This window comes from Arachis duranensis, chromosome 2 (genome assembly GCF_000817695.3).
Source record: "Arachis duranensis cultivar V14167 chromosome 2, aradu.V14167.gnm2.J7QH, whole genome shotgun sequence".
NCBI classification, from domain to species: Eukaryota; Viridiplantae; Streptophyta; class Magnoliopsida; order Fabales; family Fabaceae; genus Arachis; species Arachis duranensis.
Window position 1 is genome coordinate 86719039 of NC_029773.3, and position 17065 is coordinate 86736103.

Consider the following 17065-nt stretch of genomic DNA (forward strand, 5'->3'; position numbering starts at 1 on the left):
TCATTTAAAATATTATATATTTAAAGATATTTATTTATGAACTAGGATATTCTGTATTTATTAGAGTCCATCAATGTAAGTTCCAGAATTTTTGAAGTTTTGTACACGTATATGCTTGTTTTGTTTTATTTAAAAAGTATTCTTTTTCCGCTTTTCAAAAAAAACAACGATACAATTTCGAGTCAAAAGCTCCTATTTTATTATTAAGTATATGAAGTCGTCATAATACTTTTTGCTATCAGAGTAGCGCAGCCAGAAGTGTGACATTCTCATAATGAAGGTGTTATAATCAACACTCTTTTTTTATATTAGTCTTTAATTTTTATTTAATAAAATCTAATAGTATATATAAATGTGACACATCTGATATACATATAATTATTGTGTTTATTTTAGATATATCCGTAAATTAATGGAGGTGAAACTAAAAATAGTAATAAAAGTAGAGAAAGAAAAATCAAAAGAAAAGACAGAGTATTATACATAAACTGTAGAAAGTGGAGACATTCTACTGTTTTCATTTTTTTTTTCGTATAAACTGCTACATCCTCCAATCATTTATGTTGTCTTTTATTTGTTTGTAAATTGTGTTTAGATTCTATAGATTATGTGTATATTAGTGAAATGCTAGAGTCTCTAGTAATTTACACAAAATTAAACATGATCGAAAATATAATCATTTTAAAAAATTATAAAAGGATAATATTAGAGAATAATTATTTTATTTATAAAATTTAACTTATTTATTTGATTTATTTTGTTTAAATATTTGAATAATTACTTAAAAATGCACACAAAAAATGAAAAAAATGATATCTAAAAATTTTTGTTTTTTAAAAAAAATTTGATCATTCCCCATAAAAAATATTTTTTAAAAATTCACTTGATATAAAATTATCAAATTTTAAAAATAAAAATATTTTTTCTAATAATACTTACAAAAAATTTGTATCAAAATATAATCTCTAATGTTAGAAACAAGAGAGAGTCTGAGAAAAGTGTTTTGTGTATTATTCAAGTTGATAAAAGGTACAATATACAAGGGGTATTTATAAGTGCTAAATAAATCAGAGTAATAAAGGCATAGAATCCTATAATTAATATACAGATATACTATATAAATATAGACGATACTAATTGGTCTAAATTGATGCTAATGATTCTCTAACATCCCCCCTCAAACTCAAGTGGGAGCTAAGGATACCAACTTGAGTTTGGATAACAAAGTCCGGAAACGAGTCGGGTGATGAGTTTTCGTGAAGATATCAGCAGTCTGATCTAGTGTTCCAACAGGAATGAGACGAACAGCATCAATAAGGATACGTTGTCGAACAAAGTGACAATCAATCTCAATGTGTTTGGTGCGTTCATGAAATACATCATTATGAGCGATCTGAATAGGACTGTGGTTATCACAAAAAACATCAGTAGGGGACGACTGAGGAGCACCCAGATCCTCGAGAAGCCAACGAACCGAGATAACTTCAGCAGTGGTGTCAGCGAGGGCACGGTACTCAGTTTCTGTGCTTGAGCGAGCAGTGAACGTTTGCTTCTTAGCATGCCAAGAAATGAGAGCGTCGCCAAGAAACAAACAGTAACCAGTAGTAGAACGACAATCAGTGGGATCACCAGCCCAATCAGTATCGGAGTAAGCCTGAAGAGACAAAGAGGAATGGGCAGAACAATAAAGGCCATGAAATAGAGTGCCTTTGATGTAGCGAAGAATGCGAAGAACTGCCGCATAGTGAGTAGTACGAGGAGCTGAAAAGAACTGGCTAAGTACATGAATCGGATAGGCGATGTCTGGTCGGGTGACAGTCAAGTAGACGAGACCGCCAACTAACTGTCGATATAGAGTCGGATTATCCAAAACAGTGACATCCATAGGGGTAAATCAAACATTAGGCTCAAGAGGAGTAGACTCAGTTCGACTATCTGTAATCCTAGCGCGAGCAAGAAGATCTGAAGCATACTTAGCCTGAGAGAGATAGATGCCATCATCGGTGGAGATGACCTCGAGACCAAGAAAATAGCTAAGAGAACCAAGATCTTTCATCTCAAAGGTTAGGTGAAGTAAGGTCTTGAGATCAGAGATACCATCAACATCATCCCCAATAATGATCATGTCATCAACATACAAAAGTAGAAGAACAACTCCAAGTTCGCTTTTACAAATGAAGAGGGCATTCTCATGAGGGCTAGAAGTAAAACCAAGACTGCATATGGTAGTGCTGAACTTGTCAAACCATTCACGAGGAGCTTGCTTAAGTCCATAAAGTGCCTTGCAAATGAGACAAACTTATTAGAAGGACAAGGATATCCCGGAGGTGGTTTCATATAGACTTTCTTTTTCAAATCCCCATTAAGAAATGCATTCTTCACATTCATCTGACTGAGAGACCATTTTTTAACTGCAGCAATGGCAAGAAGAGCTCTAACAGACGTAAGACGAGCGACAGGAGCAAAAGTCTCTTCATAATCAATACCATACTCTTGCGTACAACCTTGAGCAACCAAGCGGGCCTTATAACGGTCAATAGAGCCATCAGAGCGAGTCTTGATCTTGTATACCCATCTACTGCCCACAACGTCCTTAGAAAAGTGTTTTGTGTATTATTCAAGTTGATAAAAGGTACAATATACAAGGGATATTTATAGGTGCTAAATGAATCAGAGTAATAAAGGCATAGAATCCTATAATTAATATACAGATATACTATATAAATATAGACGATACTAATGATTCTCTAACATGTTAGAGAATCATTAGCATCAATTTAGACCAATTAGTATCGTCTATATTTATATAGTATATCTGTATATTAATTATAGGATTCTATGCCTTTATTGCTCTGATACCATGTTAGAAACAAGAGAGAGATCTGAGAAAAGTGTTTTGTGTATTATTCAAGTTGATAAAAGGTACAATATACAAGGGGTATTTATAGGTGCTAAATTAATCAGAGTAATAAAGGCATAGAATCTTATAATTAATATACAGATATACTATATAAATATAGACGATACTAATTTGTCTAAATTGATACTAATGATTCTCTAACATCTAAAATTTTTTTAGAATACATATAGCTATTTTTTGTCATATTTTTAAATTTTGTGTAGACTAACCCTATGTTAACTAGATCAATATCATAACTTCCTGAAATTAAATCATCTATCAAACAATTAAATCAAATTGACTTGTCAATATATATACATGGATGTTTTGGTGACTAGAAGAATGTTTTTTTTTAAATAAATATTTTTATTCATAAATATTATTCAAAATATTAACAAAATTATTTATAAAAGATTAAAATTAAATTCATTATATTCATAAAAAATAAATTCTATATGACAAAAATATCAATCCTAAAATTTTTGTTTTCATTTTAAAAAATTTCAAATTATCCCTACTATTTATTCTCAATATCTGACACCACTATTATTTCTTTTCTTTTAAATATCAAATTTTTTATAATTCAATTATTTTACGGGCTAGTTATTTTATTAAAATTTGGCCAATATTTAATCAGTACAAAAAAAATCTTATATCATTAGATATAGTGCATGTTTGGGCGCCATTATTTTGTTAAAAAAAGATCTTTTTTCAATGAAAAAAGATCTTTTTTTATTTTTTAACGTGTTTGGCAAATTTCTAGTAGTAAAAGTAAAAGCACTAGTAAAATAAAAAAAAGATCTTTTTTGAGAAGCTGTAATTTACATCTTTTTTTAAAAGATCTTTTTTTCTTAAAAAAAAGATGTTTTTCATGTAATAAATAAACAAAAAAGTACTTTTATATTGTTATACCCAAACATAATTGATAGATAAAAAGACCTTTTTACATGAGATATCCAAACATAAAATTACTTTTACTTCTCTATAAGATCTTTTAAAAAAAGATAACTCGAAAAAAGATCTTTTCTTAGAAGCTCACCCAAACAAGCCCATAATCTCACACTATTAAAAATACTAATGATAACTAATTAATGAATACAAATCACAAAACTGTCGAATACCGCCATGCCACCTCCGCTACCATCAACACTGCCATCACAACATATCAACATATGGATTTGATTGATTTGCGGTTGACCTGTAGCTTGAATACTCCTTCCTCATATTACTCTACACTCTAATACCACCAACAACCACAACTATGTCTCTCAAAGCCCTAGCTCATACCTTTCCTCACCAAGCCTAAATCCACCCCCTAATTATTAATTTTATAATAAATAAACATATATCATATTAAAGCAACAAAAAAAAAAACTTCAATAACCATTTATTTCATTAATTTTCCACTTGTTTATTTTTATCACAGAATACATAAAAAGATGTGTTTGTTCAAAATACATGTGAACAAACATAATGAGAAGAGCACTTAAGTTAACCTATCATTATTGTAGCAGCAACAACCTCTTGCGGGAATACACCGACCAACTAGATAGTGTTTAATTTCGACACAGGATTTCTTGCATTCAAAGCTGTTACAATTTTGTTCTGTTTTGCTGTCGCAAGTTATTATTGAAAGGCTATGTATTGTGCCACTTCTTGCGTCTGCAATAATCAACACAATTGATATATTAGTATAATATTTAAATATATTTTATATTCATTAAGTTAAAGATAATCATATATGTATTTCTATTTAAATGTTTAAATTTTTACGATAAATAATTTCATAATATAGTATTATTAAAAAGTTTAAGCAAATTTTGCTACCTGAAGTGAAAAGAAAAGCCACAAAAAGAATACAGAATAAAAGCTTTAGATGAGCAACATTAGTAGCCATTCTGCCAAAATTATTTTGTGTTCTCTTGCTTTTTTGAAAGAATATGACTTATTATTCATATTGGTTACGTTATTTATAGACTCCTGTAAAAATAAATTAAACTTAATATAATATTTTAGTTATGATGACAAAAATAAATTAAACCTAATATTGAATAAAAATTAACTCAGTAACCAAATAGAATCTTATCTCACTTACTTTATTCTAATACTTCTTCGTGCCAATTACTCTCTTCCTTTTTATTTAATAAAATCATTAATAAAAAAGTGAATTAATTATTTTAGACAAAATTGAATTTTAAAATGAACATTTATTTTGGATTAGAAAGAGTAATAAAGTTTTAATTTTGTAGTAACTTTTTATTTCATTAATTTTCTATTTGTTTATTTTTATCACGGAATACATAAAAACAAAAGCATCTATTTGTTCAAAATACATATGAACAAACAAATATGATGATTTTAATAAGAAAAAAAACGTTAAGAATGATTCTAAATTGAAAATTACACTACAAGAGAGGCGGTAGATAGCAGCGGCCATTTAGCGGTGGTTGGTCGAGCCGCTGCTATCTCCTAATTTTGTGGCAGCTGTAGCGGCAAATCTAGTGAACGCTGGCAATCTATTTGAAATACCCCCTGCCGCTCTGTCCCTCAGTCTCGTTATTTTTTCTTTCTCAAGACAAACCAAACTTAACCCTAACCCATCTCTCATCCTCAAACCTTCAGATCCTACCAAACTCAGGTTTTCCGTCAAAACCACAAAACCACCACCGTCATCTTCTTCTTCTTCTTCTTCTTCTTCTTCTTCTTCTTCCACCTTCGCCGAACAACCATCGCAAAAACCCTTTCTCTCTTTCTCTTCCCCTGTCTTTTGCCTTCTCTGTCTCGCCGCCGGCTACCATCCAGTGCCACCGCGACCATCTTCTTCCCCTCCTCACAACCTTGCACTGTGGCTCTCTAGCTCGCCCCTGCCTCCCTCATTCCCAGTCACAGAATCAGAATATAGCCACTCTAGTTCCAGCGAGTTCAGACGCAGCAGCGGCTGGTCACTGCCACTGCACCCTTCTCTCCTGAGTTCTTGCTCTATTCTTTGACTCAGGTTCTCAGATCACCTTTTCTTCTCTATTTTAGTTAATTTAGGATTAGTTATATGTTGATTCTATTGTTAATTTGATTTGGTTAGGATTATTTGCCGCTGTTAGTTGAGTTTAGGTTAGAATTAGGATTTTCTGATTAGAGTTAGTGTTAGCTTATATATAGTTAAACATGCTGTTAAGAGCTTCTTGAGTTTGAATTTCAATTTGTTTGGATTGATTGACTGATATTTTGCCGAGTCACTGCGAAATGCTGCTAATTTTTCATGTCATTAGTGTTGAATTTTGATTTGGTGTTGCAAAGAATGTTTGTTAGTGCTATTTTGTGTTATTTATGCTTTTGCATGCCAAGTGTTTGACAATATGCCAAGTGTTTTGAATATGTTTCACCATACTGATCCGAAAAATTTTGACAATGTTGTGCTACATTTTGTATGAGAATTATTATTATTTTTTGGTTGAAGGGAAAAAGTAGGATATGTGATTTATTATTTGCTGTCTATGCTTCATTTTGGTGTTTTAGAGCTATGATGATAAAGGGTCTGTCATAGATGTTGTTGTTTGGCATGATGGAGAGGTCTAGAAGGTTGCTCTTGACACACAAAGTATTGAGGATGATCCAGAATGTGGGAAGCTTGCTAACTTTGTACCCTTAACTAATTACAGGTACATTTGGTTGCTTGTGTTTTCTTCACTTTCCATTCAAATTTTTTCTGAGCATCACTCTTCTCTGCATGCTTCTATTTGGATTAAGTTAAAGGGTACTTCATTTTGACCCTGTATCTATATATGCTATACCTGCATGCAAATGGGCGTTGAATTCTTTGGATATGAATGACTTAGTTAGCATTTAATTAGTTCAACTGTATGGACACTTGAAATATATTAAAAATATATATGATTTTTTTTCCTACCCAATTGCATAGGTAGTCAAATAATGCACACTTGGAAAATAATTTCTTTTTGATTCAGTGGTTTATTCTTTTTAAATGACTTGCATAATACATATTAGTGTTTTACATGTAGAAGATCAAAGTTTGAGAAATTGAGGGATTGTCAATAGACTAAAATGTATTCATAGCTTCTCCTAACCTGATCAAGCATGGTGGGGCTACAGATTTAATATAGTTTAAGGTATCAAGCCTATGAACTTCAAGGGAGAAACTTACCAAATAATGCTGTCAACTTTTTTCCTGCATGATAATGATGATGATTATTGCTATTTTTATTTTTGTATGAAAATAAGCAGGAAGAATTTTGTTCTTTATGATGAAAATAATTGTCAAGGTTTGAGTTGATATTAAATGAAGTTTCGTAGTTGACTGATCTATAAATAGGTTATTGTTTTCCATGGAGATTGTGACAACTGCAGCTGAACTTGGGATAAAGCTAAACACTACCATAGTTGAAGAATCTGAACAAATGAAAACAAAACTGGTTTACAATCCAGAGCTGAATTTTTTGTGGACCAGGACATGGAATTAGGTATCATTTAATCTTCAAAAATAGTTATCAATTTATTTCTATATGACAGTTTTATTAGTGTAAAACTTCAGGTCACTTTAACAAGCTAATTAATTGACATTTTAATCTTTTTTAATTTTTATTTATTATCCAAAAATCTAAACTTTTTTAGCATTAGAAGCCTTGGGGAAGACAATTCAACTAGCATAATGAAGAAAGTGATTTTAGATACAGCAATTATTAAGGATACTACTAATGGTGTCAGGATTAAGACTTAGCAGGTACACCTCCTAATTGATACTTTACTTTTTTATTGTCTTTTAATGGTAAAAATTTTAGAAGGTATTAATTCATTGCATATAGTTGAAAATTGAAAGTTTTAGTTTTTAATTAATATTTTTTACTATTGAAGTCTTAAACTAACAACTTATTTTGATTAGCAAAATGAAATGCCATTAAATAATCAATAGCTACCAAAAGGAGAGATGCGGGTATAGTATTATTATTTCAAAGGGAGTGCAATGAAACTTCTGTCTCTTTTGCCTCTCTTCAATTATTCTAGTATCAAAAAAATAGTGTGTTTGAAACTACACTAATACTGCCCCTTAGTACTTTGTATAAATTTTAAAATTTTAACAATCTAATTTGTTCTGTTATAGGTATATCTCTATTGCCGAAATTATAGATCTCTCATCATTAGTTTCTAAGTCTCTTGTCCAAGTGATAGAAATACATAATGCATAAGAAGAATTTTTAATTGAGGAATAAAAGGTAATAATTCTTTTTAGTATATTCGTATTAATATATCCACGTTCTTCTTCAAAGAGGAGCAAAGATGCAGAGTTCCATAATTTATTTGAATTGTTTTTCTTTTCTCTTTTTTGAAAATTGTTCTATCTTTGGAGGTTTTAATTGATTGTGTAGTTTAAATGCTAAATGTGCTTGTTTATGTCCATTTTAGCTGTTTATGTCTATTTTCAACATGCCCATTAACCATACTGAATTATATTTTGATGCTTTAAGTTGTTTTGTACAATAAGAAAAAGAAAAAGAAACAAGTGTTGAGAGATGTTGAGAAACTATGTCTTTTCCTAAGATAAAATATTTCTTGTGTTTGTTGTTGTCTTTGAAAATCTTTTGGGTTGAGACTCATGTTATGTCTTTGTATATACTGATTCTCAAGATGGTAATGTGCTACAAGATTCTCTATCTTATGTATATTTGGGAGTTCCTTGTTTCACTTATTCGTTCAATAAGTTATTTTTTATTTGTTTTCAGGTTTGGCGGTGGTTCCAGAAATTATGTGAAGAGATGAGTCATGACCCATAATGATCTTATTGGTCATTATATCAAGTAAATTTTCTGTACTTTTTAATCAATTGAACCATGTTTCATTCTTACATTATTAAGTAGTAGTGCATTGTTTGTTAAGTTTTAATTTAATTTATATATTATATTTTTTCTAAGATAGAGCAGTATTTTACCCTTAGAAAGGATATACACCAGACTAGAGATCTTGTGGAGATCACTTAGGTTATTTTGGGCTACTCTTGTTATTGAATCTTCAGGAGTTTTCATAAAAGTAGAGAAGGTTTCATCACATTTAAAGGTTAATATTTTTACTTACCTTTGTATTTCACTTTGCTAGCTTGAAATATTTATAGTTTGACTTTATTTTATTATTCTGTAGGCTAGTGCCAAGAAAATAAAATAATATCAGCTCTATTTTTAATGATACACTAATGTTTGTATGTCAGAAATGAATGAAAATATTGAGAAGATATACAATCCAAATGTAGATATAGTTTTTATTGCAAGTTGTATTACAAGTTTTGTATGGATTTTTATAATAAAGAAAAATGGAACAAACCACTGCTGGTCGTATTTTTTTTTAAATTCATGCATGAAACCGCTGCAGTTTTTTTTTTTTAAAAACCCACATCAAAATTGCGGCGATTTTTAACTGCCGCAATTTCTTTTTAAAACCTGTTTTCTAAATAGCGGCGGTTTTAAGACTGACGCAAATAACTTCCTTCATTTAGCGGCGGTTATGCCAGCGGTTGCTGGAAACCGCCGCAAAATGCATTCCCCGCACCCTTATGGACAGCGGTCCCTAATTCGCTGGCATGCTGTTTTGCGGCGGTTTCAAACCGCCGCAATTCGGCAAAAAAACCGCCGCAAAGCTCCGTTTCTCTTGTAGTGACTAAAGCAGCAACTCCCTCTTTTACTATGACCAACTTGAAAAGTGTTTAATTACGATACAGAAATTGTTGTAATCTTGATTATTATAGAATTAATGCGTGGGATGATATGAAGAGTAGTAATAAAAGTAGAGAGAGAAAATTAAAAGAAAAGGCAGAATAATATTGTACATACATAATGGATTAATGAGGTTGAAATAAAAAGTAATAATAAAAGTAGAGAGAGAAAAATAACAAAAGGCAGAGTATTGTATATAAATTGTGGATTAATAGAAGTAAAACAAAAAGCAATAATAAAAGTAGAGAGAGAAAAATCAAAAGAAAAGACAAAGTATTATGCATAAACAATGGATTAATGTGGGGTGATATAAAGAGCAATAATAAAAGTAGAGAAAGAAAAATTAAAAGAAAAGACAGAATATTATGCATAAATTGTGGATTAATGAGGTTGAAATGAAAAGCGTAATAAAAGTAGAGAGAGAAAAATCAAAAGAAAAGGTAGAGTATTATACATAAATTGTGGATTAATGGAGGTAAAACGGAAAACAATAATAAGAGTAGAGAGAGAAAAATCAAAAGAAAAGGCGGAGTATTGTGCATAAGTACTGTGGAAACATCCTATGATTTTTATTTTTCATCTTTTTTTTAGTAAAATAATAAATAAATTTTAAAAAATTTTGATTTCGGAATAATTAGTCACTTAAAAAAAAATAACTCAAATAGTTTATGTTGTTTTCTTTTTGTTTGTAAACTGTGTTTGGATTCTATAATTTATTTGTATATTAGTAAAATGCTAGAGATTTTAGAAACTTAGTAAATGGATAATATTATTAGAGGATAGTTATTTTATTTAGATAAATTGATTTATCTATTTGATCTAATTTTTATATGAAAAAATTTGACTAATTATTTAAAAAATGCACATAAAAAATAGATAAATTTTTGATATCTAAAAGCTTTTATTTTTTAAAAGAACTTGGTCATTTATAATAAAAAAATACTTTTAAAAAGCTCAATTGATATAAAAATATCAAATTTTAATGATAAAAATATCTTTTCTTCTAATAACTTTTACAAAAAAATTACATTAAAATATAATTTCTAAAATTTTTTTAGAATATATATAGCTATTTTTACTATATTTTTTAATTTTTTGCAGGCTAACCCTACGTTAACTACTATATGAATATCATAACTTTTTGAAATTAAATTATCTATCAAATAATTAAATCAAATTAATTTGTTAATATATATACATGGGTGTTTTGGTGACTAGAAGAATATATATATTTTAAAACAAATAACTATTTCTATCCATAAATATTTAGAATATTAATAAAATTATTCACAAAAAAATTAAAATCAAAATTAAATTTATATCCATAAAATAAATTTTTATGATAAAAATATTAACTCTAAAATTTTTGTTAATTTTTTTAAAAATTTAATCAAAAGTTCCAAATTATTTCTAATATTTATTTTCATTATCTCTGACACCACTATCATTACTTTTCTATTAAATATCAAATTTTCATAATTCTCTGTTATCACCATATTAATTATGTGCAATATCACCACAATAGTACCAACAACCACAATTAGTTATGAAGCACAGACATTCCGCAAATTATCGTATTCGCATATCAAATACATTTCAAACGTAATATTCACCGACACTCATTCGACACATGTGTCTGTTGTATTCAAGGTTTTGAAAACCGGACCGGACCGGCCAGTTCGACCAGTTTAACCGCGAACCGGCACTACAAACGGTCCGGTTCTCATATAAAAACCGTCCAAACAAAAACCGTTTAAGAACCGGCGAACCGGTCAAAAATCGGCCGGTTAGACCGAACCGGTGACGGGCCGGTTATGCTAAACGACGCCGTTTTATAATTAAAATAAAAAATAAAAAACGGACCCGACCCGACCCGCTCGTTTAGCACGGAGCACCCCACCCTCCTTTCTTCCCCCGACCCCATTCATTCATTCCCCCTTTCTGAATCATCTCCAATGGAGAACGGAGAACCCTAGCCGCCCTGAACCATAGCCCCCCTGTCGCCATCCTTCGTCCCCTGGTGTCGCCATCCTCAGCCCCAGTAACCCTCAAATCTCCATCGTCGCCTTCGCCTGGTTCCTGCCCAGTAGCCCTCCATCTCCATCCTCTGCTCATCTTCTCAACACCAGCACCGCAGCACGCAGTCAACACCGGTAGCCCTCCATCTCCATCGCGCGGTCCTCAACAGTCAACACTCAGCACCGGTAGCCCTCCATCGACCCCAGGTCAGTGACTCGTCCTCTGCTCATCTTGTTTGTTCTTCGCCTCTGCTCATGTTCTTCCATCGACCCCGGTAGAAACCTTGCATGAAATTGATACTCTGTGAAGTGTGAACTTCCTCTGTGAAGTGTGAACTGTGGCTGTAGCTGATCAATTTAATCTCTGTGGACTGTGAACTGTGGCTGTGAACTGTGGCTGTGGCTGTGAATTTGATACTATGTGCAGTATGAACTTCCTCAGTAGAAAGTAGAAACCTTGCATGAAATTTATAATTTGAAAATTAACTTCCTATTTGTTGCACAATTTCATTTTGTTTGTCAAATTGTGTTTGATCTTTGGCTCAATTTCTGTTTGCTGCTGAGCATAGGAAATTAATAATCTGAAAATTAAGCAGCCTGGTCTTCTATATTGCAGCTCAATTCCTGTTTGTTGCACAATTTTATTTTGTTTGTCAATTTGTGTTTGATCCTTGGCTCAATTTCTGTTTGCTGCTGAGCATAGAAAATTAATAATTTGAAAATTAAGCAGCCTGGTCTTCTATTTTGCTTCATCTGTGAACTATTCAATTTCTATGAATTTGCTCTGTGAACTCTTCAATTGCTGGAACTTCATCTGTGAACTATTCAATTTCTGTGTATGTTCATTGTGATGTGTTGTGTTGTGGGTTTGTGGCTATTTTTACTTTTTAATTTCATATGTGTTTTATTAATTTCAGTTATGAAAGATAGTATTAATCAAGAAGCAACTGCTGATAACAATGCTTTTGTGAATAATAACATGCCTGCCGATACTCCACTTCCGAATGATGCTGCTAATCCTAATTTCCGTAGTGCTAACGATAGTCAGTCACAAGGTTCTTCTAACCTTAGGGGAAAACAGATTTAGCTTGGAAAAACAGATTGAGTTTGGATTTTGATAAGATATGTATTTGGTTGATGATATTTTATGTAGTGTTTTAAATTTCGAAGATATTTTAAGATTTATATCAGACTATAATTATATTTTAGGATGTGTATTTATAATTTATATATTATTCTATTCTAAAACGGTTTTTCCGGTTGAACCGGTTGGACCAATAAATCAATAAACCAGTGACTAGAGCGGTTTGATGACCGGTCCGATTTTCTGAACCTTGGTTGTATCCAATCATGTCTTAATAAAAAATAAAAAAGTATCTTTCAAATACGTTTGGACACACCTAAATACTATCATGTGTCAGCGTGTCCATTCTTATTCTTAACATGTATTCTTAAAATAAATTTAGAAATAGTATATGTTATTATTTATTAAAATAAAAAAATATTTTAAATACTTTATATAATTAAAATAAGATATTAAAATAATTAAAAAATTAATTTTTATTTTAATATCAATAAAATATCAAAATATCATTACGATTATCTAAAAAATACTTTATATTTTATATGTATGCGTGTCCCCGTGTCTTATAAGATTTTAAAACTTGTGTGTCGATATGTCTCGTGTCGTATCGTTTTCCGTATCCGTGTCAGCGTCTATGCATCATAATTCATAAATCATAAGTCATACCCCAACAACCACAACTAACTATTTATTATTTATTATTAATTTTATAATAAACAAGCATACATGTCATATTAAAGTAAAAAGGACTTCAATAACTTTTTATTCAATAATTCTCCACAAATTTATTTTTATCACGAAATACATAAAAAGATATATTTGTTCAAAATACAAATGCATGTGAACAAACATAATGAGAAGAGCACTCAAATTAACCTGTTATCACTGTAGCAGCAGCAACCTCTTGTGGGAGTACAGTGACCAACTTGGAAGTGTTTAATTTCGACACACTTTCTTGCATTCGTTATTGTTACAATTTTGTTCTTTTTTGTCATCACAAGACATTATTGAAGTCCTATGCACGGTGCCACTTCTTGCGTCTGCAATAATCAACGGTTCAACACAACTCATAGATAAGTATAATACTTAAATATATTTTAGAGTTAATAAGTACGATTTTGGTCGTTAAGGTATATGCCGAAAATTTTTTTCGTTTTGAATCTTTTTTTGCATACAAAATTGTTCCTAAAGTTTTAAAATCGTTCTTTTTGCTTAAATCTTAAAAATTTAGACCAAATTATCCATAACAAATAAATTATAAAATAAAAAATAAGAGAAAGAAAGTATTTCTACTCTTGCAAATGGAGAAGGGAAGAAGAAGAATGGGAAATGAAAGAAGAAGAAGTTGTTCACGATCTACCTCTGCCTCTGCTTTCGCCACTATCTCCATACGATTTTAGTCCCTATGATAAGGACGATTTTAAAATCAAGTTAAACCTTAGGAACGAATTTGTATACAAAAAAAGGTTAGGGACGAAAAAAATTTTCGACCTATACTTTAAAGACCAGAATTGTATTTAACCCTATATTTTATATTCATTAAGTTAAATATATAATCATTTATGTATTTGTATTTAAATGTTTAAATTATTATCATAAATAATTTTATGATATAGTATCACTAAAAATTTAAGACATAATTTTCTACCTGAAGTGAAAAGAAAAGACACAAAAAGAATACACAAAAAAAGCTTTGGAGCAGCATTAGTTGCCATTCTGCCAAAATTACTTTGTGTTCTTTTGCTTTCTTGAAAAAGTATGACTTATCATTCATATTGGTTAGGTTATTTATAGACTCCTGTAAAAATAAACTTACCTAATATGATATTTTAATTATGATGAAAAAATGAATTAAACCTAATATTGAATAAAAGTTAACTGAGTAACCAAATAGAGTCTTATCTCATTAATTAAAGCAAAAGATATTATGTTAGTAGTGTTAGAAAAATAAGAGAGAAATAGAAAAAAATTTATGTCTATTCTAGTTATGTAAAATAGTACAATATATAAAAAGATATTTATAAATAGTAAAAGAATTGAAATAATAAAATTGTTATATCTTATAACAAATATTTACATATGTCAAATAGTTTTAATGATAAATGTTGAAAGTGAGTTTAGAGAGGTGTTTCTTCTTCTATTCTCATAGAGCTGAGAGAGAGATGAACGACAGAAAAGAAGAAAGAATTTGGTCAAAGTGATTTTCATTGAATAAATGAACGATAAAGAATTTACAAACTACAGCACCTACCTATTTGTACAATGTACAATTGTTTTTGTTCCTACTTCTAACAAACTCTATCATAAATAACCAATTACAACTGTAATTCTATAATTATAAATTTATTCTCTAACAATATCAAGTTTGTTATATTTAGAATTAATTATAAATGTGTAATTAATAACTAATAACAATTAATAGTAAAAGTTATGTGATAATAAATACTAATTAATTTTAATATATTCTAACAAATAAAAATTAGTTTCCGTGACACTATAAATAATCTAAAAAATAGATGACATTGTATTCGTAATCTTTTATTCGAAGAATACAAAAGAATACAAGGTGATTTTTGTAGAATGGCTCCAAAAATCTTCTTGTGCATTCTTTTTGTAGCTGTGCTATTGGCTTCAGGTAATAAAACTTATTTCAAAGCTTAATCAAATAAATATCCTTTAATTTCAACATGAGAAAATAAATTATTTTTCATAAAGTTATTTGTTTTTATTGTTAAAGAGCCCCTTAATTATTTCGATGTACACGGAAATTCTAATGACATTGGGTTTAATTAATTTTTACCAATTATTGCAGAAGCAACAAGTGGCACAATAATGGTTGAAGGCGAAACGAAGGTGTGCGCCAAGAGTAAAGGAAAATGTCCAGATAATAATGCCGCTTGCTTTGAAGACTGTGTAGAAAGGAATAGAAATTACGTCGATGGCCATTGTGAGGGCTTAAATTGTTGCTGTTTCAGTCATGACTAGAGATTAGTGTTTAAGATTTTCATTATTATAATAATATCCCTATTAATAATAAGGTGTATGGTGTCTTTTATTATGATGCTTAAATTGTTTAACTTGTTTTTAAAAGTAAAAAATAAAATATTTAAAATAAAAATAAAATATTTAAAATTTATTAAATATTATCTATTTACCTTTTTTAATAAGTTAAGTATAATCTCAAAAGCACCATAGTATTCACCAAATAATAAACCCAGCTTTTGTGTTTTCCTTGTTATTACTAATAAGTGGAAAATTAATGAAATAAAACTTTTTGAAGTTTTAAATTAATGATATATTGTTATTACAAATTTTAATTTTTAAATGTGATGAGATGCTATCACTTAGTAAAATCAAATAATTATTACTTTAATATTCAAAATATGAATCCGAATTTTCTTCGTCATGATCTTAAACAAATATAAAATTATCTATAAATGTCGTGTTCAAAATATATCTGATATACAGACATAACAACTTCACAAAGTGTCCATGATTCATAGATTATATATAATATTAAAATGTATAGTAATATCAAAAAATATTTTGTGCACATTATAAAATATATTATATAATAGTTAATTCTGTTGAAATAGTATCATATGTAATTTTTTGAGTAAAATGCATGTTTACAAATATTTAGATAAAAATTTGTATTATACAATAATATGCTTTTAAAAAAATTAACTATTACAATGTATTTAATTTTTTAAGGAATAAGTATGATTTTGGTTCCCAACGTAGAGGCTGAAAATTTATTTCGTCTCTGACCTTTTTTTCGTTCTAAAATGGTCCCCAAAGTTTCAATTTGTTTTAAAATCGTCCTTCGGACAAAAATACCCTTCTCCCTTCACCCCAAAATCAACCAAAATCAACCACCACCACCACGACCAATTTTAAAATCATCATAGTCATCATCATCATCATCATCAGAAATTCACAACAATATTCCACAACAAATTTCAGCAACAACAATATTCCACAACAAATTTCACAAAATCCAGAAATTTCACAAACAAATCCAGTTCACCACCACCACCACCAGAACAGAAACCTACCCTAACCAGAACCACCACCACCACCACCAGTATCATCATAGTCGTCATCATCATCATCAGCAGCAGAAAAATCAAGCAACATGCACTTTAAACAATAATCAACAACCAGAAATTTCACAAAAAATTCAGTTCAGAAGAAGAAGAAGAAGAAATAGTGGTGGTACTGGTGCAGGGCGGCAGGGAGGCAGGGCGGCGTGGCGGCGAGAAAGAAGAAGAAGAAGAGGAAGAAGAAGAAGAAGAAATGGTGGTGGTGCGGTGGTGCAGGGCGGCGAGGCGGCGGGGCGGCGGGGAAG

The 17065-nt window shown here is 30.3% G+C and overlaps 1 protein-coding gene and 1 long non-coding RNA gene across 3 annotated transcripts in view; both read left to right on the top strand.

The window, feature by feature from the left end:
• LOC107475663 (uncharacterized) overlaps positions 1-17065 on the top strand; it is a 91545-nt gene that overhangs the window by 17741 nt on the left and 56739 nt on the right. The window contains 1 exon segment of the mRNA XM_021136535.2: positions 1240-1250. Within this exon segment, the coding sequence (XP_020992194.1) occupies positions 1240-1250 (11 nt within the window).
• On the top strand, positions 5309-9085 carry LOC107475541 (uncharacterized). Of its 2 annotated transcripts, none has more exons than XR_001589539.3 (5): positions 5309-5894; positions 6413-6555; positions 7227-7374; positions 7526-7634; positions 8632-9085. It is a non-coding gene; the product is annotated as an uncharacterized LOC107475541 (long non-coding RNA). The 2 variants fall into 2 exon arrangements; XR_008005647.1 differs by lacking the exon at positions 8632-9085 and adding an exon at positions 8013-8116.